The sequence below is a fragment of the Leiobunum rupestre genome, chromosome 10 (assembly GCF_980474605.1).
Source record: "Leiobunum rupestre chromosome 10, qqLeiRupe1.1.hap1, whole genome shotgun sequence".
Classification (NCBI taxonomy): domain Eukaryota; kingdom Metazoa; phylum Arthropoda; class Arachnida; order Opiliones; family Sclerosomatidae; genus Leiobunum; species Leiobunum rupestre.
In genome coordinates this window covers 44993012-45018020 of record NC_143393.1, presented here as the reverse complement: position 1 = coordinate 45018020, position 25009 = coordinate 44993012, and the positions used below count along the sequence as shown (strand labels likewise).

The 25009-nt window shown below is 39.0% G+C and overlaps 1 protein-coding gene across 1 annotated transcript in view; it reads left to right on the top strand.

Annotated features, from left to right (window-relative positions):
- LOC149926032 (sushi, von Willebrand factor type A, EGF and pentraxin domain-containing protein 1-like) overlaps window positions 1-25009 on the top strand; it is a 64918-nt gene that overhangs the window by 2585 nt on the left and 37324 nt on the right. The window contains exons 3-8 of the mRNA XM_090162010.1: window positions 1604-1831; window positions 4051-4245; window positions 11673-11885; window positions 20050-20193; window positions 21220-21234; window positions 22454-22474. Coding sequence (XP_090018136.1) covers window positions 1604-1831; window positions 4051-4245; window positions 11673-11885; window positions 20050-20193; window positions 21220-21234; window positions 22454-22474 — 816 coding nt within the window. The remainder of the gene's footprint in view (window positions 1-1603; window positions 1832-4050; window positions 4246-11672; window positions 11886-20049; window positions 20194-21219; window positions 21235-22453; window positions 22475-25009) is intronic.

Sequence of the window (25009 nt, the reverse complement as noted above, 5' to 3'; positions counted from 1 at the left end):
TTTTTCCTGAAATTCACAAATAACAAGGATCTCCACCGAGAGAGTACATATTGAAAATTTCACATTTCGAGTTTTTGAGAAAAATGCCTGGGCCGATCAAATGAAGACACCCTGTAACTCCCTTATAGTTTCGAAGAAGGGGCATATATTATATGAAAAAGCTCAGCTGCGCTGAGAAAAAGGGGATATATAGCTAACCTTTTATCGTTTCACTACGGCGAAGAAGGGACAGGTATTAGATTAGATGTTTAGTAAGGTTTTAGGAGAGAACCAATGGCGTAGCGTGCCGCCATATACATGTATAGCCCGAAAACTATAATGCTAGTAGGACATTTTTTGTACGTTGGTGTTGGGACGTTCATGGAATTTTAATAATCTTTTGAAACAAATTAATGTCTAACTAATTTAACGTAACATGAGAAAGTTTTGTTTTCTCCAGTAGCGTAGCGTGGAGGGGAGGGAAGGGGGTTATGGCCCCTGACGGGGTCCCGGGCGGCTTATAAATAAGGGGCGGCCTGGAAAATAGTGGGGGAGGGCGGCAGATTTACGGTTCAACATGGATGGGCCCCGGGTAGCAGAAATGCACGCTACGCCATTGGTTCTCTCCTAAAACCTTACTAAACATCTAATCTAATACCTGTCCCTTCTTCGCCGTAGTGAAACGATAAAAGGTTTGCTATATATCCCCTTTTTCTCAGCGCAGCTTTTTCATATAATGTATTTATTTGTGATGAAGTCATTATCATGATCTATTTTTCACAGCATGAGAGGAGGGTGACGCGTCGAAAGACAACGGTCTTAGCAGTGGCGTAGCTGAGAACCCAGTGGCCCCCCCGCAAAAATCTCTATGAGGCCTCCCTTTTTAATTATTAGCGCCCCCCGCACCGCAGGCCCTGCAGACCATCAGCTACGCCACTGGGTCTTAGGGAACCAATGAGATACCGCGCTGATTGGTTTTATCGTCTCAACATAATCATTTTTCCGTAGAAAAATTAATTTTTTGTTTACAGTCAAAAATCGCAAAAAACCACTAAAATGGAGAAATGATATACTTCTTGAACTCCGATTTTAAAAAAAAATATATATTCTTTCGATTGACCTTATTGTTTGATTCAAAATTTGAAGCCAGAAACACTATGTAAACTTTGGAATATCTAAAGAAGTCTATGATGGGCCTTGGTGGCACTGACGATTCTCGTAGGAACTGGCTTGGTTTACAGCTCAAATTTTCACTCGCGTTCCGCGTCTTACATTCGACGAAGTTTGAGCAGCGCCCAGTTCTCGAGACGCAGCCGATGGATCCTTAGACATTCTAAGTGCATCCATAGATAGTTCCCTGATGAATGTATTAATTTGTGATGAAGTCGTTATCATGATCTATTTTTCACAGCGTGAGAGGAGGGACACGCTTTGAAAGACAACGGTCTTAGACAACCAATGAGATTCCGTGCCGATTGGTTTTATCGTTAGAGCAACGCCAAAATTCATCTCAACATAATAATTTTTTAGAAGAAAAATTTTTTTTTTTGTTGAAAATCTTCTAATGTCCATTTAATTATTTCGACAGTGCATTCTAGTTATCACTTATTGTTATGTATTTCAGCGCATAGCTCTTGCAAGACCCTGGTTCCACGAAAAGGATCGAGCAAAGAGGCGAAATGCATAGGCAGCGTCTGCATCATGAAATGCAAAGGATCTTTGGTATCGACTAGAGGTCTTTATCACCCGGTCATTAATTGCAAGACTAAGAAAAGATATTATCACACTAAAACCTGGGGTGAATTGACTGTAATGAGAGACGAAAATGCACTCGCTTCATTCGAGTGCTTTGGTAAGTCATGATAAATTTTACGTAACGTAAAATGTACTTTAGAAAGTTAGGACACACAAATAAAATACTTGTATGGCAATCACTAAATTACAGAGGGGATTGGAAGATCATAGCTATAGGCAAAATACCATTGCTTGGAATTATAGATATTGGGGGGGGGAGGAGGGGTAAAATTACGGCTCTTCGTTTTGCCAACTGATTTTCTGATGTAACCAAAAATGGACCCAAAATGGAACTAAAGTACCCTAAACGCGACCAAAGTCACCATTAGCGGCCATATGTAACCTATTTCGGACCAAAAGTCCCCTAAAGTGGACCTATTAACTTTATTGTAATGTTAAACTCCCATAGAGATTCCCCTAAAAAGAAAAAAAATTGCCATTCAATTTTGGGTACATGAAATATGTCGGAGAGGGAACCCTCACTAGGAAAATATAGAGATTGGCTAACGATAGGGAAAACAAATTCTGGAAACTGCTGCGATTTATAGCGACTGGGGGAAAACCGATTGGGCAAGTGGCGGAGAAAGCAGCGAATAGATTTATAGCGATTGGGGAAAGCAGAGAGAGATTATAAACTGATTGCGGTCTGGGGATTGAGATACACACTTAATAGCGTGGCTTTACCGGGTGTCGTGGTCCGGCTCTTGTAACCCAGCACGGGCGGTGGCGCACTGGGAGATGTTAGCTCCGTCCAAATGGTCCTATCTCCACCTCCGACTTCGGTCCGGTGTGGGCTGGTAACTAAGCTTCGGCTCAGGCTAACGGAGAGGGGCTGGGCAAACTGGCCGTCTCGGCGGATTGAGTAGCCTGCTGTGGGGCTGCGGGCCTCCGTATGAGGGCATGGGGGAACCATCTCCCGGCCTTTTGGGGTTCCACCGGTTTATCTGGGCTGCCGTGTGCCCGCTGTTCCCCTTTAGGAGCTCCTTCCAATGGGCTTGGCTCTCTACCTTTCTAGGTAGGGTGTCGGCTGGCGTTGGCAGAGCATCAACTCTTATTCCCACTGCTGTGTGGAAAGTGGCGCGTTCGTCGGCCCATTGCTACACCTTCTGCTGGGTTGAGCGGCTTGCGTCGGGGGTTCGACCATCGGTAGTAGGGTTCTGCTACCCATGCTGGTTTTGTCACCTGTCCGGGCTAAGTGGACGCTGGGGTAGGGCATTTGATGATGGACCTCCGGTGGTGTGGTTTCAATCTAACCGGTACACCGGGCTATAAATCTGATGCATGTCCACCAACTATTACTAATAAAACTTAACGAAGTTTTAACATAGAACACCCCACCACTAATAAACAAGGTGGACCAGAATATATGTTTTTTACACGTTTATTTTCAAATTCTACGGAGTTTTAACATACTCTTTCCACTTCCACCTCCTTCCTATTGGCTTTTAACACACACTTCCACTTCTAAAAATGAAGTGGAAGTGTGTACAACCGGAACTTTCTCCCTAGTAAGAGGTTTTAATTTAAACCTATATTTAAACCCTTTTTTGGCCTTTTGTTTCAAGTTTAAGTGAGACAAGGAAACCATGAAATTTTAAATTAATAGAAAACATTAAGCTATAGAGGAAAGTTAAAAATTATGTTGTTAAATTTCGAAAACTGATGATATTTTTATAATGAAACATATTTCACTGGTAGCTGTCAGAAATTGGACACTAAAATAATACGTAAATGATCATAATAATTAATCGCGATATTATAACAAAATATCCGACAAGGATAAATTTAAAAACTTTCAATTTACTTAAGTTTTTAAATTTATCCTATAACCTCAACGGTCTATAAAATTTCAAGTTGACGGCCGCAATACAACAAACTTACATTTACCTTGTGGGAAGCTTACATATAATCTTGTTAACCTATATCTCACAGGTTTTACCCTAGTTGTAGGGAAAGTAATTTCCCCCCTAAAATGTTGAGTTATCATACATTTCACGCATGACGCATTGTTTGGAAATCGCAACGGATGTTACCGATATCTAGTTCTCATAACACGCATTTTTAAAGATAATTAATTAATTGTTATTAATACGTCGTAATAATAATCAATATGTGGACATTCGGAATCACAAATTAAATCCGCTTCTAGTTTCTAAATTGGGGTTTTAAATATAGTTTTTGTGTTTTACTTTGTGTATGAATGCATTCACGAAAGAGGAAAACGTTTTGGCTGAATAGTCGAGACCTTTTTAAGTCTTGTGTTGTATATCTTTTCAGAACCAAAAATATGCGGAGAGCCTATAGTTTTAGAGGAAAACACTGAAATTTCTGTGAAAATCTCTGATAACTCTTACGAAGTGGTGTGTGAATATCCATATTTTGCAGTAAACCCTGGATCTGTTTACACTATTCTTAAGTGTACGAACAAGTCCGATATTAAATATGATCCTGAACCATTAGATTGTGCCAAAAGTAATTATACTATCTCTTTACAATTCAGGATATGCGAGATATTTGGTTACACTAAATAATTCCATTTAATAGCAAATCAAAAAAACATTGAAACTATTCGGTTTTCCTGACAAAAAAGTCATCTTGGTGTGGTGCTGCTTGCTAAGTCAGTTGATAATTCTCATATTGGATAGATTATTGACGCTAGGCGTGGAATTTTCTAGAACAGCGTAATAAAACCAAAATTGGCAAAGCAAATATATTAAGTTAATCGGTTTTCAAAATACATGTAATATTTGGTATTCGAATGTTACGTTAGCGTCGGCCGTGTCGTTTCGGTTATGTTGGTCGCGTCAGTTCGTTCATTTCACTGTTCAGAAAGGAACCAACCTTGCACGGAGATTAACATGAAAGGTGATTGTTCACATTGAGTTGGGATTATTATTCTAGCAGGCTGACCAGACTATATTTCCTATATTTTTATTGCTTTTCACCTATTTTCCTATAATTCCACGATCTTTTGAAACTGAGATAATTTTTTAAGTACGTGTCACAAAACATGTAGTGAACAATTTGCCACTTTCGAACAAAATCTTGAAATCTGCTAAGTCATCCAATAATGCAAGAAAGCAGTGTACAAAAAATTATAAATATTCTAGGTGATTCGATTAAAGTATACAGATATGCAGTAGTTAACTTATTATTTTCCTATTTAGTTTCCTATAATTCGCTTATTTTTATTTCTATATTTTCCTATAATGCGCCTCAAAAATTCCTATTTTTCCTATCAAATTTTCCAAGCCTTTCCCTGGTCACCCTGATCTAGAGATCCAATCAAATCTGCTCCCCACGAAACAAGTTTGTGAAAATTACGAATGTGCCGTCTCCTCTAAAATGACGTGTTACGTTATCATATGACCCGTGGCACCATACATTATTTTAAAAACAAAACTCTTTTTGCCGGAAAACGCGTCTTATTTGAACGAACCATTGAGAGATAGACGGCGCCATGGGTAGAATGATAAAGTTTTATCGTCACTTGGGAGCAGACGGCAGTATTCTTATTTTTAAAAACCTGGTTTCGTGAAATACTGAAATCCGACATTTTGATTGGACCTCAAGATTAATATTCCCAACTCAATGATTGTTCATCCAATCAGAGCTCAGTAATAACGGCGGAAAATGGAAATAGGCAACAATGGCGACAGATAATAGAAAGGCGCTAATTTTGAGTAATAACAATTTACTGGCGGCCTACATGATCAATAGAATTAAAAACCGAAGAAATAGGGAAATTTGGATGAGTGATTTTTACAGATAGAGAGAAATATGGAAATTTCCACAATCTTATTCCGACACGAATGGTTGATCTGTGCTCCTTCTAAGCCGATGTCTTCCCTGAGTTCCCGCGTTAAAATCCTGAATTGTCTGCTATGAACTTTTTGACCTTTAATCCGAGATGCCATCTAGGCAGTCCGCAACGAAATGAAAAAAATGTAAACGACACACGCGAAAATGTAAAGTCTGTTGAGAAGTCTGAACGGTGTAAGAAATCGAAAGAACCGACACGATCGACGCAAACGTAATATTGTCACCTAGTCTGAACGCTGCTTTACAAACGACGTCCATCGCATAGTCAGAGAGTATAAATTCATTAAGCATATAATTACCAAACATTTTTTGATAGATAAATGTTTTTCATTTATTTTTATTTCAAACTAGCTTTAATACCCGGGGTCTTAGTTTTAATGAATTAGATCTGATTTGTACGTAAGAAAGGTAAACGCTGTAGCAAAAACGAAACACGCGTAGCAAAAAGTCCTCGTAGCAAAAACCCAACACGCGTAGCAAAAAGTCCTGAACTATAATTAAAAATCCCAACTAAACCTCCCCTTCTACGAAATCCCTTTCTTTCACACTAACTTGCCTTCTACGAATTTCACACTAACCAGTTAAAAACATTGAAAGGTCAGGACCATAGATAAAATAACTTCGTATTTAGATAGAAACTATATGTATTAGAGGTGACTCCAGAATTTTGTCCGACATCTGGTGGTGGCACCCAAATAATATTATTTGGTGAAGTTCGCACTACTCGAAGTCCGTACTACTCTTAGCTCCGCGTAAGCCTTTACTATAAACATTGCTTTAATGCTTCAGCCTGGATTAATAATATAAACTTATATTTTTAAACCAAAAATCCCTGGCTTCCATAAGTTGTGACTTATACGAGCTTAGGATAAAAAAAGTATGATGAATTATAATTATTTAGCTTTTGTTATTAATCCAAGGTTAAGGTATGGTACTAAAATTGGCTGAATGTATGTCGCAATGCCAATTGCAAAGGCTTAAGTGGGCTAGGTGTATTAAAAGTACTTTTTTCATGAACTGAAAGCAAATTTAAAATAAGCACAATGGGCTAGCATTCAGTAAAGATTTCTAGTTTGTTTTACACGCTATTTCGTGTATATCTAAAGGCATTTACCTTTTTAAAAAGTTTATTAGCAAAGACGCCGACTTTAATTCCTACATACTTTCTCTGCTATTGAGAACACAGCCAACTGGCGCAATCACTATATGTCGGGGTAATCTGCTGAAAGTCAGTTTGCCACATTCAAGTTTCCTATCTATATACGAAGTTATTTTATGTATGATCGGGACGGGCGCAAGGATCTCAAGAGATGGAAACAAACTGGGCGACGTTTTAAACGAAATAACGGCGCGACCACGCGACATTTAAAAAAAAAACCTCCTAGGGGACTTGGTCCCCTCCGAGAGGTAAAAAGATCCCAAAAATAGAAAAGGGAAGCAAAGGGGTGGAAGTCGGGAAAAGAAAATGAAAGCCGAGACCAGCCTGAAAATAGATAACGGAAGCAAAGAGGTGAAAGTCCAAAGTCCAGTAAAATAAAATTGAACTATAAGTAGAATTTAATTAGATTAATAACCATGTCAGGTATTTGGAATTAGACGCGTTGTGTTGGAAATCAGGCCCGGAAAATTGAGTTAAAATTTCAAATAAATGAAAGGACAAACTTTTAAGACTAATAGTTACAGCAAGAATGTTTATTTAAACTCAGCGAGAATGAATATGTCGAGACTATCGACGGACACGTTAAGGCCCTAACCCCGTCACGCTAAAGGGAAGGGGGGGAAGAGGCGGTCTTATTTTTCGCTTCCTCGCAGCAGCGTTAATCGCGTCGAAAAAACGTAATTTTCAAGAACCAATGAGATTGCAGAATTATTTGATTTTATTAAAGTGGAGGAGCGTACCGGGGGCCCCAACGGGTGGAATTGGAGAAACGCTAAAAAATAATCTCGACATCTTCATTTTCCCTGAGTATAAATAAATACATTCTTAGTAAAAAAGTGCATTTTACGGCTGACATGTTTTCGACAAACAGGACATATTTTATAACTATTACAAATTGTGTCTGAACACGTCTGGCCAATTGAGAAATGACCACAGGGAAGGGTAGGGTCCGTCAACCTCATCTCAGCCAATCAGAAGATAATCTTACCACCAGGAAGCAATTTGTGTATTCACTTGGATGTCTAAGGCTCCATTGTCACTGTACGCATTGCCGTAGTCTTCCTAGGCCATTCCAAAAGTCGAAACGTTTCATTTTCTGTAAACATTTTAGGCCGTGGAAATCTTGCACAAACGAAACAAATACTGTGTTGTTTTATTTTGTTTTGTTAGCAGAATGACTACAAGGTTATATTGATGACTAAGTACGAGTTAAAATGTGTTTCTGTTATCAAGTTTTCAAAAAAATACCTTTAGAAACAAAGAGTGCCTTATTTTCGATTCAATAGTTTTAAATTATTTCGCTGAAGTAAGCGTCTGTTTTCATGATGTAGGAGTGCAACTTTCAAAAAGCCTCGTTACCTTAGAAAACATGGATAAATGACTTGTATATTCTCAAAAGTCACAATAATTTTTTTTTTTAAAAGCTCCTACGCAGTAGGCTCGTGCGTCGAGCAATTCAATTAGCTATAAACCAGATTAGAAGAAATTTTAAACTGATTGAGGGCCACTTGACTATCCGAATAGATTGGGATAAGCTAGCCATGACGCTTCTATTTAAAGGAAAAGTCAACACAGAAGAAATTTCTGCCTGAAAAACGCTGGCATAAACACCAAAGCTCTTATAAAAGCCGATACCACTATTAAGACAATACATGAAATATGAAGAGGAAGAATAGTGAGGATAATTTCTAGTGAAGCGCTTGGCGCTGTTCTCATAGCTCCTGTGATGCTGACACAAGCCAGCCTTTATAGAGTGCGCAGATCACTCCTAAACATGTGTAGTTAAGATGAGGCTTCCACGTTAGTTTGATGTCTAAAATAACACCGAAGTATTTAACCTCAGTGCTTTTGCTCAGGCTAGTCCCAAATAAGGAAATATCTTTTAAAGAGTTTCAGATCATTTTCCGAGTAAAAGGAACAAGAACTGCCTTATTATGATTAACCGTAAGATCAACCTCACTGCACCAGCATTCCACTTATGCAAGAGCCCTTCTTACTAAATCACTAATATAGTATTAGATCATTTCCCCGTGAAGATGATGGTGATAGCGTCAGCATAGTCGAAGCAGCGGCCCCCGTCCCTGTTTAGCCTCACCAATAGTTCTTCCACAACCAGGCACCATGGCAGTGGTGAAGGAACACCATATTGCGGGCCACCACAGCTGGTGGTGACCATAAGGTATTCACGAAGCAGGGAGGATACCACAACATGATTCGTCAGAACAAATTGTACCCAAGCCTTCATTATTTCTGCATTAGACACCTTATCAATATCAAAAAATTAATAACCCTCTCTATGCACGTACCATAGAGGGCAATCTGAAGAGATTTGCCTTTTTGATAGTCATACTGAGCCTAATATAGCTGTCTACCAATTTTTCTAAAACCTTTCGGAAAGAGGAGATCAGACAAATTGGGCTAAAAACCTTTGCATCAGGATAACTAGATTTCCTGGGCTTCAGAATGAAGATCACCCTAGAAAACTTCCAGGTGCTTAGTATATACCCTAGGACAATACGAAACTGTTGATTCTACACAGCATGGGGCAGATAATATCAATTTCCTTTTGCCAATGAAATAATCCATCTGGACCCGAGACTAATAAGGCTATAAGAGTTTATAGCCCAAATAAGCTTAGAATGCTTATCCTCTCCAGAATACCACATTGGATGGTGCCCATCTCCTCCTCAAAGATACAGCTCACGTAAAGTCCATCTTTTACAATGGTACTATTTTTTGAGCTGACAACCTTACTAAAGGTCTGGGCTTTGGTCCTCTTAATAACCTGCTGTCGAGGCCCTGGGGAGTCACGTTCAGACTCCCTAGGGTTCTTGTTTGAAAAGAGGAGTAATCCTTTATGGATTCCTTTTCAAACTTCTATTTTGCTTTACGGCGTTCGTTCCCATAATGGTTACGAGCAGCTTTCAATTTTCTGCCTTTAGTCTGGATATTGCAAACGATAACAAGCTAGGCTGGGTCCCTATTTGGACAGTCCTTCTCTTGAGTAAAACCAGGTACGGTCAATGAAAGACCCTTTCTCGGTTGTTGGTTTGGGTTTTGAATTTTAGTTGTTGAATCCATAAAGATCCCACGAATAAAGAGGAAAGTTTAAAGTCACCGCACCTGAAACCTCTGTCCGGGTGGAAGCCTAAGATACAACGGGGTTTCGCCTAGTACTCCGCAGCTGTTACTTACTTCAGCCACGAAAAGGTTCAAGGTTTGCAGTTTAAGTAAGGGATCTCGGGATGTTACCTTAAGCTGACTTTGCGGACGAGTCTCACCTGTAGGAGGTTTATAGAAAATATCTTTAACGCTTAATGATAGAAACACAATTCGAAATAAATGAAGTAATTATTTATGAAAGTCTTTTTAAAGGAAAAATGCTAACCCTTATGCAAACAAATTTACACGAATGTTTTTACGAAATAATAATCAAATAGTCTCAATAAAACATTAGCTGACGTGGGAATAACACAGAGTTACACGCAGCGCCAATTTCGATTGTGGCGTATGTGTAAACGTAAGATCAGTAAGTTTTTAACGTTAAAAGGAACCACCTATGGACTGCATTGCAAAGGATGATAAAATTCGCGAATAAGTAGATTAGTCCATCTTGAAAAGGGATAAAAAAGCTAAACCCTAAACAAATTTGAAGAAATTTAAAAACTTACAAATAGCTCGTACCGATAGGTACTGATGAGTCCCAAATAGGACGAAACCGGTCTACCATTGGAATTTCTGGCTAATTTTTTAATTTAATTTAGTTTTTCACTCGAAGATCTATTTGATCCGAGTTTCCGCGTCTTTTGGTTTGCTCGTAGACCTATCGGTAGGAGCTATTTGTAAGTTTTAGCTATATTATCCCTTATACTTATGGACTAATCTACTTATTCGCGAATTTTATCATCCTCAGTAAGTTTTTAAGGTCAACGAGTCTTATTGTACTTTTATGTAAACGATCTTTCATCATATTTAATCTTTTACTCTTTATTTATCCACATTCGCATTAACACATCATTTCCCCCACTTAAATTCACAAAGTTTTAAATTCAAATATTCGTTTCTTCCGTGAATATCGATCTTTTTAATTTTCTACCATCTGCGATCAGGATTCCCCTTGGCTTTCTGCTGAAGTCAATCAGGAGACTGGCGATTGGCCTCGCCCCAATCCAGAAATAGATTTCGTGAGTGGTCATTTTAAAGGGCAAAAAATATTAGTCACAATTATGAGATAAAAACCTTTCCAACTACAAAATAAGTTGATAATAATAAATGAAGTATTCCATCTTGAAAATTTTACCTATTTCATTCAATATTTATTAAGGGGAAGTGCGGTAATTGTGACCCACATTTTGCAAAGTTGAACTTCACTATTTCGTATCTCTATAAATAGACTCAAAGTAGAAAAATAAAATGTTGTAAAATTTGGTTTAATTAGAGAAAAAGTTATAAAACAAAATAGTAAATGGGGCGAGCGGTCACACTTCCTCGATGACAGGGGGTAAGTGTGACTCAGGCTTAGTAGTTCAATACATTGTCTATGAGAGAGCTGTTGGGGCAAGTGAGACCAAGTTCAGAACATTTTTCCTACTTCTCAACAAATGTGGTTTTTAGAAAGACAACAGTTCAAACTAACTACTCCTATTTTAAAAAATAAGTTAATTAGGATCTCTAGGGGTGAGTTTGGGCCAAAATCACTCTTACCCAACTTCACCTTAATATTTTACGAAATAATTTTGCTAAAAATTTAAACAAGTGTGAAAAACTTGTCCATCAACACAGTTTTTGAGCGGCATTGATTCGTAGGAATGAATAAATTCACGGTATAAAAAGATCTCGCATTTCGACGAAAACTATGTATTTAAATTAAAAATTTATATAATATATACCGCGTTTCTGCTTGTTCTGTATTTTACAGAACCGAATTGTCCACAGCCAAACCCACCTGAGAACGGCGTCATTTATGGCTGTAGGCCGAGTTTCTACGAAGACCTGGGAAAAGACTTCATTACAACGTGTTTCGTGAAATGCAAGAAAGGATTCTTGCATCAGTTCGCCAGACGGCTTGTTTGCGACTTCCAGGGAAAGTGGCATGCAGACACACCAGATAGGGAAGAACCTAAATGCATAGGTAAGGACTCTCACGACTAATCTTATGGTATGAATAGTGTAGCGTTGTGCATCAAGCAAAACGGGCCCTTTTTTGTGCATATTGAACTTGTTCTCTATAAAGAAAATGCATGCAGCTTATTCTTTTCTACAATCCTTTTTTTTTCTTGCCCAGCAATTAAGCAACAAAAAATATCTAATATGTGCATACAGATATTTCTTTCTTGGTTCGTGTAGTACTCTTTTTAAGTGACTCAAGTTGAGATAATATTTATAATAACTTAAGGCAAAATCAGAAACTCGCAACACTCTTATATTATGTATTGAAATGATTTCATACTAAGCCACTAACTTATGAGACCACACGAGTACTAATGTCGCTTATGCGAGCAGACGAGAGAGATCTTGACATTTCTAAGAATTCCTCTGGCTTTTAAATGGCGCTACCGTTAGCGTAAAAAATAATTATCTCCATCTCTCTCCACCGTTTCCTGTCCCCATTGTCTTGCCCTGCCGTATATGCAATTAACGCCGGTTAATTGGGAGGCCCTCAAGTGGTCGGAATGTGCAATAATTGTGGCTTTACCGGGGAGTCGGGGTCAGGCTCTTGTAACCCATAAGGGCGGTGGTGCACTGGGAGATGTTAGCTCCGTTAAAATGGTACTATCTCCACCGCCGACTTTGGTCAGGTGTGGGCTGGTAACTGAGCTTCGGCTCGGGCTAACAGAGAGGGTCCAGGTAAACTAGCCGCCTCGGCGGATTGGGTAACCTGGTGTGGGGCGGCGGGCCTCCGTATGAGGGCACGGCGAACCCATATCCCGGCCGTTTGGGGTCCCACCGGTATCTCCGGTGCTAGCTGTGCTGGGTTATGCGGGCTGCTGTGTGCCCGTTGTTCCCCTTTAGGAGCATTCTCCAAAGGGCTCGGCTCTCCACCTCCGTAGGTGTCAGCTGGCGTTGCCAGAGCATCCCTTCTTTATTCCACTGCTGTGTGCGAAGTGGTGGGCTGGTCATACCATTGTTAAACCTTCTGTTGGGTTGAGTGGCTTGCGTCAACGGTGCGACCATCACTAGTGGGGTTCTGCTCCCTATGCTGGCTTTTTAACCTGTCCGGGCTGTGGACGCTGGTGTAGGGCATTCTGATGATAGGCCTTCGGTGGTGTGGTTTCAATCTTACCGGTACATCGGGCTATTAATTGGGGCACGCAGGGAGATGGCCTACGTTAGGCCTAGAATATTTATTTACAAGTTTATTTCTTTAATTAAACTTAGGGTTAGTGTATTTTGTTTGTGATAATTATGTGAATTGATAGGAACTCCAATCGCTTAGCAAAAGTGATACTAGTTAATAATTTTTTGGAAGACTTCTTTTGGTGATCTTCGCCATGGTCAAGGACAGTGGAGTCCTGGCAGACTCCGCTTCCAAGAGCTTCCAAACTCCATACATTCGACGTGATGTTATCGACAGTAGCATTGACTGTCGTTGATGGGTACTGTTCGAGAATACGCCGCTATTCAACCAAATCAAGTTCGAGGATATAAACGACTCGATTCCGTCAACCTGTCAATTTTGTTTCATCGAGCATACTCAATCTACGCTCCAGAAAGAATTCGATCTCCTCAAATCGGATAACGCATCCCTGCGCCACTCAGAACAATCTGCTAATAGCAGGCTCCTCGCACTAGAAACTACTTTGCGCGGCACCAGTGATGAAATCTCCCGATGTATCTCCTCGCTGGTTGATCTCCAATCTAAATTTACCACATTTAAAATTCCAACAAGACTGAAATCAATAACCCATCTGTCTTGATCTATGCCGAAACTACCAGCGTTAGGAATTAATTGGATTCTCGCCACGCAGCGTTGACTACATTACTTCACCAACAAGCCTCGTCTATCGCTGACGATGTTTTAAGCAAATTAACTCCTGTTCTGACTCAACGGGATTCAGACTCTTTTAAAAAACTGGAATAAACATTTTGCTCCGAGGCCAAGGTGTCTGAAATGATTTCCAAGTCTTCATCCACGATTTCTGCCGCCATTTGAAAATGCCCGTAGTGAATCTGCCTCGCCCGTTTCGCGCTGGAATAACGAACTTCTCTTCGGATTCCCGGAATCCTCTTCCGCTGGTGATCATGCTGACGTTGCTAGCTTTCTCTCTCAATGTGGTATTAATAGCTTCGTCTGGCTATACCGACTTGGTTGCACCATTCCACCAATTACTTCTCGGCCTCACCCCATTAAGGTAGTACTGGAGCTCCCTCACCACAAGGAGAAAGTTTTTCCCTTCGTCCGCCAGCAGCACATGGCTGACAACTCGTATCCCTTCGCTGCCCGCTCCGATTTTACCCCAATTCAGCGTCGACATTTCATCCAGGACAAAAACGAACTAAACGCGAAGATCAACGCCGGCGAGCAGGGCTGGACTATTCGGAACTTCAATGTTGTTAAGTGGAGCCAACCCTCGCTTCCCTTACGTCCTCTTTCCACTCTTGCCAATGGTGCTGTCCCAAAGGCGTCATTTTTTCATCATCCGCCGCCTCTTCGTGTTAGCTCCCAGAATTTCACTTTCCCTAATCTGCAGCTGGCACCTTTCCAACGTTTTCAGCCACCACCTCACCAGGATCATATCCTTACTACGGTGCCTCTTCATACAGTGCATGATGTTCCCCATCTCTCGCTGCTTCCGGAACTCAAGACAACTCAACTTTGAACTATCACCATGCTGCCTTTCGTCCTTCTCGACCCACCTACGTAAGATGTTTAACGGACCAACTGTCCACTTTATACCATCGGACCTCCGACGCTGTTTTAGATTTGCCCCTGATACTTCCCATAGAGTCTCTAATGCTCTCTTTTGTAATGCTGGTGGTTTATCGGGTTATAAAATTGATGAACTTAACTCGCTGGTCTTAAAATTTTAAATAACTCTTGTCGCTATAACCGAAACTTGGTGGAACAAAGACATTTCTCGCGCTGAACTAAACATTCCGGGTTTCTCACTGATTCGCCACGATCGTGTTAAAGACCCTATCCGGGGTGTTCGTCGCCCTCATGGGGTGTTGCCCTGTTTATCCAAGATACTCTATTGGTTCAGCCTTTTAACTTTCATGATGTTGCTATTGACTGTTCAATGGGCACTGATCTCTATAGTGTCGAATCTGTCGCAGTCCAGGTCGTAACCTCCGATCTAACTATTGATATTTGCGTTATATATCGTTCGAATAATGCTCATTGTCACAACCACGCGTATGTTATTTCTTTAATATCTGCTCTTTGTTCTCATTGTGACGCGAAGCGTTATAGTTTATTACTCTTAGGAGACTTTAACTATCCCTCTATAGACTGGCTTAATAATATTCCGCGTGTAGGTGCCTGTGCCCAAACGAAACTCTTTCTTGATTGTATAACTGATTAATTCCTCCCCCAGGTTTGTTAATTTCGCAACTAGATCTGGTGGTGCACTGTGTCGTGACAATATTCTTGGTTTAATTTTTTCCTCTGACCCCGGTCTGGTTTCGAACATTTCTCTTTTTCCTCATTTGGGTGCTAGTGACCACGGTATTATTTTCTTCAATTTTGCTTTGCTTTGCTTTGTATGGCTCCCATTTTTAGACCTAAACCTAATTTCTACAAATGGAACTATGACGCTTTTAATGACTTTCTTTCGCGTATTGATTGGTCTCTTACGCTTTCCCGTGATTCCCTCGCTGACTCTTGGGTTGCCTTTCATACCCTCTTAACTGCCGGCATTTCGTCCTTTATCAAATTTAGTATTCCGCAGCATCGTAATAATAACTCTAACCGCCGCTCTGCCTTAAGCAGAAAAGCTAAATCTGTTGCCTGGTGTCGCCTAAATCAGTCTAAAAACGACACGCTTCCCAGTCAATTATCTCTGGACATGTTGCCTCTTATCGTAAGGCTCGCAAAGGCCACACTAATAACTTGCGTAATATGAGGAGAAAATCTGAGACAGCTCTTTCTAGTCTCTTAAAGGTCAACCCTAAAGCTTTCTATTCTCACGTCAATCGATTTCGCGTTTCTCACCGTAAAATAATTGAAATAAATCTGATGGCTCCTCTACGACTTCTTCCTTGGAGGCCGCCAATGTTTTTAATCAGTATTTTGCCTCTACTATTCAACCTCTGCCCTTTCTCCCGCCTCCTTCTTGCGCTGCCCCGGTCTCTTCTTCTGACAATTTTACCTGTACACCAGCTGATATTAGTCGTCTACTTGGGAAACTAAAAATTGACCAGTCTGCGGGCTCCGACGGTAATCATCCACTCTTATTACGCAATTGTGCCGCTTCCCTTGTTTTTCCCCTTTACCTTATAATTTCGTTCCCCTTCTCGAATTGTTCGTTGTCTCCTTCATTGGTTTTAAGACCCGTTTTATTTATAAAGTTTTTAATTCCGCGCACGTGGGTAATTTTACTTTCAAATCTCGTGAAATGTCGCTGTCCATTGTACCTTACCTTCGCTCGCATCATCAATCGAAGAGTGGCTTAAAGATCAATAATACGGATTCCATTGTATCAGATGATTGTTCTCCACCCAACGATCTTGAAATAATTACTGAGGAAATGACCACTGAAAGGTTTAACGATAATCTTCCTCGTCATTCTCCGTCCCAGGTAAATACCTTAATCACGACCCCATCTCTAGACAAGAACGTAGACAGCTGTAAGAATTGCATTCGATGTGAATCTTTGGAAACTCGATTTACAACGCTTGAAACGAAGGTTGATTGCTTTCTTTCTCAACGTGAGAGTGATTCTTCGAAACTAAACGAACACCAAGACCTCCTCGATACCATCTCTGGAGATGTTGTTAATCAAGGCCAAGAAATTTTGAATATCCAAAAGGAGTTTCAAGAACTAAAATTAAAGTGACATAATGAATTCTCATTAATACACTCCAACTGCTCAACCATCAAGTCGTCGATGAGAAAAACGGACGAATCGATTGCGTCGCTTACCGCTAACCTAAAGAGACTTGAAAATTGTTACTCAACTCCTACGTTTGTTCCTTCCGATTTGGATTCTCGGATTGAGGAGTTGCTTAAAGAGAGGGACGAGATTCAGAGTCGCCAATTCAACGCTATTCTACGCAATCTTCCCGAATCCTCACCAGATAACGATGTCTCTAACGTTCGTGGACTTTGGTTTTGTTAACTCTGAACTGGCGACTGTTTTGGTTGAGCGACTTGGACCACCACGATCTACTCCTCGTTTCGTGAAATTAATTTTTTCATCGCTTAACCTCAAATATAAATTCCTTTCTGGCTTGAAGTCTCTACGAAATTCTGATCGAAACCATTAACTCTCGTTCTCAATTGACCGCACTAAACGTCAGCAGGCTAAGCATTCAAAAGCTGTTGCGAACTCAGAGACTGCCGGGCTAAGGGAGAAAAGGAATTGGTCCTTCGTGATGGGGTGGTTCTCACAAGATCTGACCTCACTTAACGCCGTAACTCCCTGTCATCTTCAGCAACTAACGATATGTCTCCAAAAAATGCCTAACACCTCAAAATCGTGTTTTGTCTCTCAGTCCGTTTATAATTCTTTAATTTCGACTTTAAACCATAGAAACTACAAGAGGAACAGAAAGAATCGATGAAACGTGTTACGGGCTCGGTACGGGCAAAAGGTTCTCCGTCCATTTCCGCTTGAATATAATTGGCCGTCATTTCCAAAGCTTTTTTTTGATTGGACCAGAGATAACCGGAAATGAAGGGAGAACCTTTTGCCCGTGTCATCTTAGTAAAGCACGTACAAAGGCAGGGCCTACTATTCCTGTGGTAGTTTCTATGTTTGAACCAACTTGCTACAGCTTTTGTTCCTCAAAAATCTCTCTCAACTCTACAGTTTTCGTCAACTCTATGCGCTCCGCCAACTCTACGCTCTCCATCAACTTTGTCAACTCTATGCTCTCTGTCAATTTTGTCAACCATACGCTGTCCGTCAGCTACGTTAATTCTACGCTCTCAGTCAACTTTATCAGTTCTACGCTCTCCGTCTGGTTCGTTAATTCTACGCTCTCCGTCAACTTTCCTACCTTCGCCAATTGTATCGTCTCTAAACTCGTTATCACTAGGTCCTCTCCCAGCACAAAATATACCTTCACCGCCAAATTCAGCAACAATACCTTTGTCAGGATTTCAGATACATAGACATCATCCTCGTGGCCTCTGCATTGCTCATTTAAATATTTGTTCTTTACGATCAAAGGTAATTGCACTAGAGCAATTATTACTTATACATGATATTGACATTATTGGAATCACCGAATCCTGGATAGATGATTCTGTCCCTGATTTTGTGGTGGAGATTACTGGCTACACTATAATTCGTCATGATCGAAAGAATCGTAATCGTGGACACTCTCTCTTGGTTTGAGTCGTATCTTGCAGGACGTACCCAATTTGTCATGATAGAAGTCGTCTCTTCCGAGCACAATAATTCGCACATTGGTGTCCCTCAAGGAAGTGTCCTGGGTCCATTGCTGTTTTCTCTGTATGTCAACGAGATTGCCAAATCGCTTAAATATAGAACGGCCCATCTTTTCGCTGATGACGCTGCTTCAGTTTGTAAATCGCTATCTCCTGTAACCTTGATTGAGTTAATGGATGCGGACGTTCAGAAAATAGAACGGGGGTATGAAGAACTACACTTGTCCCTCCAAAAAAGCAAATCAACATTTATGGTTTTTGGAACAGCTCATATACTATCAGTGTTTCAACATGTAAAGGAGCTGCCTATAAGCGGTGTAAATCGAGTTACCTTGGTTAAGTACTTTGGTGTGCTTATTGACGAAGAACTAACATTTTCCACGCATACTGAATATTTATCTAAAAAACAACCAGGGACCGTGGTGTATTCGCTCACTAAAGCCTGCCCTCGATGTCAAGCTCTTGAATACTCTTTATAAAGCCCTAGTGCAGCTTTCATTTGATTACGGCGACGCATTTTATCATGCCGCCTCCGAAAGCCGTTTGAAGCCGCTTCAGATTTGGCAAAATAGGGCTGCGAAAACAATCATTGGCGCTAAGCATCGCTCTTCGGCCATTGAGGCTCGTTCGACAGTTCAGTTGATGACAAATAAACAACGCTGTCTTTCACTTTCTAATATTCATATATAAAATTTACTATCATCGAGTACCAGTATATGCGACACAACGTTCCACGCAAACTTCTTCCGTGCACAAATTATAACACCACTAGTAAATAGTGCGACTACGTTTTACCTTGAAAACCTTCCTCATAAACTTCGCAAAGTCAGTCCCAGATACTGGGGAATTTCATTGTGGAATCTAGGAGCAACACACACAAGGAGAACGCAGCCAGCCTTTAAACACGCTAACGAAGGGTTGTGTACCAATTTCATTGGAGGAGCGTCACGAGCCTTTACGCTGAACGTTTTACGGGCGGGGGGGGGGAGACAATTTCGGAATATTCCCCTTCCGACGGGAGCAGGCGCTAAAGCGTCTAACCAAGGAAAACTGTACACAAGAAAATCAATGACTTTTGACGGGTTGCGGTCTCCTTGTGCGGGGTATTGTGTTTGTTGCTCCTAGGTGGAATGTTTTTCCTTCAAAGTTCTTATCTCGCAACCCTGCGCTCTCAATTTTTAAGTCAAATATTAAAGATTTGCGTCTAACATTTTAATCCAATTTTACTAATATTAAAATGTCTTAATTAAAATTTGTAAATGTTTTGTATCGTGGACTCAGCGGGAAATCAGTAATCATAACTGAGTTGAATATCCCAAATAAAGCCGTTTCTACACTCGTAGATTTCTCGCCGGCGGGTCGCCATAATTTATGCGCTCGAGAGGGAAGAAACGAAACGCGTTGCGTACCTGACTTTACCTACTTACATACCGTCGACTCTACTGATAAGGCTTTTCTATGGAGATATTTTTCGCGTTCCCACTAGCGCTTGTCATCGCAAACTGAACGGATCCCGCGCGCTTGGCCGCCTTTCGTTTTCGCAATCACACTCACATACCCCCGCACCCCTACACGGACACGGTAAGCCTATAATGACTCGTATACTAAAGTACACGATTCCTAAAAAGGGAGCTTATAATTGACGGGGCTTAACAGTTGTATAACCACAATTAATTGCTTAAGCAATATGGTATATCGGGAAACGAATTATTTTAAATTTTTTCTATTAAATATTTAGAAAGGAAATATTATGGTAAACGTTGCAAGTTTCCAGTTAAAACTTGTGGCAAAGATTTCGAAGAAAAATGTAACAATGCTCAGCAGAGTTTGGCTTGCGAATACCATAATGGTGACGAGGCTAAGTATACGTGCTTTTGCAAAGGTAAGATTATATTTTTACGAACAGTAAAGCAAAATCAAGAAAAAGCTAGAAATTCGATTAGTGGCTCCGGTACTATGGCATATCTCGGGTTGTTGCCGATAATATACATGTAGGCTCAACAAATTAATGTAACTTATGCGAGGGGTAGCCACTTAAGAAATATGGTGTACAAATAGCGATAAATCAAAAATTATTATTTCCGGAAATCTAGAAAACCACAAATATTAGTAATCTCGAGAAATATTAGAAATATCGGAAATATTAGAAATCTCGAGAAATCCAAAAATTATTGGAAATATTCGAGAAATATCGGAAATTTAAGAAACATCGGAAATTTAAGAAATATCGGAAATATTTGAGAAATATAGGAAATATAGGAAATATTTCAGATATATCGGAAATTTTATAAATATCGGAAATATTTAAGAAATATCGAAAATATTTGGAAATCAGAAATCTGGTGTACAATTTTTTTCCAAGTGGCTACCCCCTCGAACTTATGTGACCTTGCAAACGTGTTTTGCAAACTCATATGCATGTAGGATAAGTTAACATGTACTAGAAGAATCTGCTGGCTTAGAACAGTACATTGGACATGAGGAAAACGAGCACTTTTCACACTATGCCATTCCGAGTGATCTACCCAAGCGACTACTTGTTGTAGAAAATATTTAAGAGCACCATCATATTCCTGAGATTTCATTCATTCGGATTTTTTATTAAAAATTCTAGGTTAATATAATAAATATTTCATTAATTTTCAACAAACCGATTGAATATTTATCAGCACAAAAGCTTAACATGTTTTTAGAACACGCCATATTACATTCGTAGTATTGAAAAATAATATTAGGTTTTTGTTTATAGTTAAAATGACTTACGTATTTTCAAATATAGCATCTTTATGATTAGAAGTTTAGCACTTTATTGAGATATCTTTATCAAATTTTAATTATTTAATATGAAATGTTTTAAGATCTAACCTTTCCAATATTCTACTAAATTGTTTTTTTGTTTATATTCTAGATGAAGAACAATTTGGTAAATATATTCTTAATCACAGCTTTTGACAGAAATAACGCTAACTCTTCAAATAAACTTAAAAAATGACGAATTGTACAAGTTGCTCTTAAACGGCGTATAACCTTATAGCAGAGAAGGTCCAGCTCGTGTCATTATTTTAGAACGTTGTAGATAATCCTGATCCGAGTGGTTATCAACTTTAGTCCTAGGCCACGAGCAGCTGCGTGGGACATCGCAAATCTCCTCTACCATATAAAATCTCATTCCAGTTAGTATTGACTGCAGGTTGACCTTCCCTGCTAGGGTTACACCACGGGACCGACCTTTATTATGATTTTTCGCGCGTGATTTGAGAGTGCGTCAGAAACTCTGACGTTGGTCGTGACATTTAGCACGCGCTCGTACAGACTCGTTTAAGTTTAGCTAGGACGTAGGGGGCCATATTTTATCACTTAGCTTCTCCCTTTTTTAAAATCAGTTTTATGGTGGTATCACCTTAATAAGTATCTAGATATACCGAGAATTCCATGTAATTCTACCAACTTTATTTCTTTACTTTGGCCATTTATTGAGTGAAATCAAAAGTATGAACAATGGTAATTTTCGCAAATAGAACATTTTCTAAATTTTCAACAACTTCTAAAAGCCAGATATATAATATCGAAAATGATATTAGAACTTATATGGTTCGCGGGATTTAAGTATTTGGGTAGAAACCTTTCAATATGGGACATGGTGGCGCTACAAGCGGTCCCGCTTTGAAAAATCCAAGCGCGCAAATAAGATACGGGTTCATTCATTAAAGGTTAAATACGCTCTAAACATTCCATCGGGGTCCTTTTATTAGTATTAATGAACGAATAATAAAGTGATCGAATAAAACCTTTAAGATTATTTGCAAACTTCTAATTACATTCTCCATTTCACGAAATTGGAATTTTAAAAATTCTTAATCAGAAATACTTTTTCAATAAAAGACATTCGGAGAATCGATACGAAGTATTACTACATAGGGGCTGGACATGGAAGCTACTCTTAATATGGTCCTTATTAAACGGTAATAATTCCACGAAGGTGAAATCAAGAAGGCCTAACAAATAGCTTTTTGCACAATTTAATGAAAATCAAGGTTGCTGAATGTAAAATACAAAGTTTTTATAATTTCAAAGACTTCTTTTTGGAGATGCCGAATATACTTTCGTACAAAAATAAAACTGATTGACTTTGCTTATTTCAGATTACACGCAGGATTTATTTAGTAAGTGATTAGTTTAATTTAACTTTAAGAAATTAATCATGTTAAATAATTCTTAAGATTGAACTAACAACATCGTTAAAAGATCTTAATTTAAGCTTTTAAAAATAGATATTCCTCTATATTATAGTAAAATATTATCCCGTGTTGTTGCATATTCCAAAAAGCGCTAGAAATATCTATTCCAACGTTTAATTGTCAGGAAATTCAGGAAACCGCATCGGAAGATTTAGAAATTAAATCGGTACCTTAATTTTACATCTTGTAATTATTCGGAAATCGGTTTTAGAATATTAAATTGCTAAGTCTCAAAACTATCGCACAATAGTTTCGTTACTAACTATCCTTCTATATTGTAAAGGAAATGGGCCAACTGTGCTGCTGGTGAATGTTTAATTATCGGTCACGCTGTAAATACCAATATTTTAAAGTTTTTCTTCGTTCAAATACCGTTTGTTGAATTATTCTGTTGGGAATATATCTTAAATATAAAAATTCAAATCCTAGTTTCTCAGGATTTGGACTAAGGTAAACATGCTGTAGCTGCAACGCCGACGGAACTATTTTGGCTCTAGCTATGAAAATGTTTTCTTTGTTTGTTAAAGAACACAGTTTAAGGTACTTAGTTTGGCTTTTTAAGAATTTTTCATTTTAAAATTATTAATCTAAGCCAATGCCTGTCACACAATATAGCTTATTTAAACTTAGTGGCTGCCACAAAAATGTGATTTTTTCTAAATATTTCTAATTAAATTTAGTTAAAACAGGAAACGTTTTCCATAATACTGCAATTTTATTTTAGTGCCTGCCACATAAAATACACCTTTTAATGGAATTGCGTGTTTCTTAAGGGTCAAAGAGGTTAATTAAGGCCGAAAACCTAAGAATCGCTGTTTGACTGTCGATATATTTTCAAGCGACTAATTCAACAAATGATATTTAAACTGAGCAAAACATGAAACGTGTTCGTAGTTACAGCGTGACCGGACATTAAACATAGACCAGCAGTGCAGCTAGATGGTACACAAGGCAATGTTAAAAATTATCTGCCAGAAATAACCCTTTTGTCAAAGAAAAAAGGTTTAATAATGAAAATCCTCGTAAATGGGAAATCCACGCAAATATAAATCCTGCGCAAACGGAAAATCGCGCCAATGAGAAACTGCGTAAACGAGAAATCCGTGCTAACGGAAAAATGCGCTAACGGGAAAACCGCGCAAATGGTAATTTGCGAAATTGACAAACTGCACAAATGGGGAGCTGCGCAAATAGCAATTCCGCAAATGAAAAAGTGCGTAACAGAAACTGCGCAATTGGATCCAAACCGTTTTATAAATGGGGTTAGCTATTTGACTCCTTAGTTTAATCAATATGTATTTATTTATACAGTTACAAGGACTATGTTGAGACATTTTTTAGCGTAGCTATTAACCCTCCTTCCCCTGATCGGAGAGTAAACTCCTTAATTTATCTAAAATCAAACCATGAATGACATTTTAGGAAATATAATTGCAAACTGATTTTTTTTGATATTTACATTCAAGTTTTAGTTCTCAGCACAGATCCCCCTAGTGTCTAAAATAGGTGGGTATTCCGCCAAGAACCCATAACGTCCTGTTCCCTCTAAATTTGCTATAAAATAAACTACTCATTTCCAGCGCATCTTGGATCTGGACGAGAGCGTCAGTGTCCAAAAAAGCCGTGGGGTCATTCCATTCGATTTCGACCACTCATGTCACCATGGGTCAATCAATTTTTTTAAATTTCAACACAGGTAGATCTGTCTGAAAAACGGTGATATCCATGGTTTTAGCTGAAAATATTGAGAAGTTTTAGAATAAACACAGTTTAACCGAAACCCCACATTTTTTGGTATATCGAACCTCGATTTCAGTACCTCTTCGCTTTAAGTTTAATAACTTTTTATAAATATATTTCATTTTAACAAAATAACACAATCTTACACATTTTGACAAGGCCAATTCAATGGTGGAGTTTATATAGTCCTAACTAGAATTGATACCAGGTTATTGGATGTCAAAATGTACATTTTTAATTTTGGGGGTCTCATTCGAGGGGTTAAAGGGTCATGTGGGCCATTGAAAACACGGAATATAAATACACTATTTGGTAGCTCTATAAAAGAGCTTTACAATAAGCTCATTAAAAAGGGGTATTTTCCTTGTTTTAATTTGATATATCAATAACTATTTTCAACACTTTTGAAATTTTTTATTTTTGATATCATACAAAAAATGGTTTAAATCTTTTAGATATTATCACAACGTATTTAACGATGTGTGATAAATAATGCTCGAATATTTTCTAAATCATAATCTTTAAGAATAAAGGATCTAGCCCTGGAAGAAGTCGCTGTAGGCGTTGATATTAGTCGCAAAATCAAGTTAAGAGTTACATGGCATTTTAACGTCGTGTTTTCAATCGCCCACATGACCCTTTAACCCCTCGAATGAGACCCCCCAAAACTAAAAATGTACATTTTGGCATCCAATAACCTATATCAATTCTAGTTAGGAC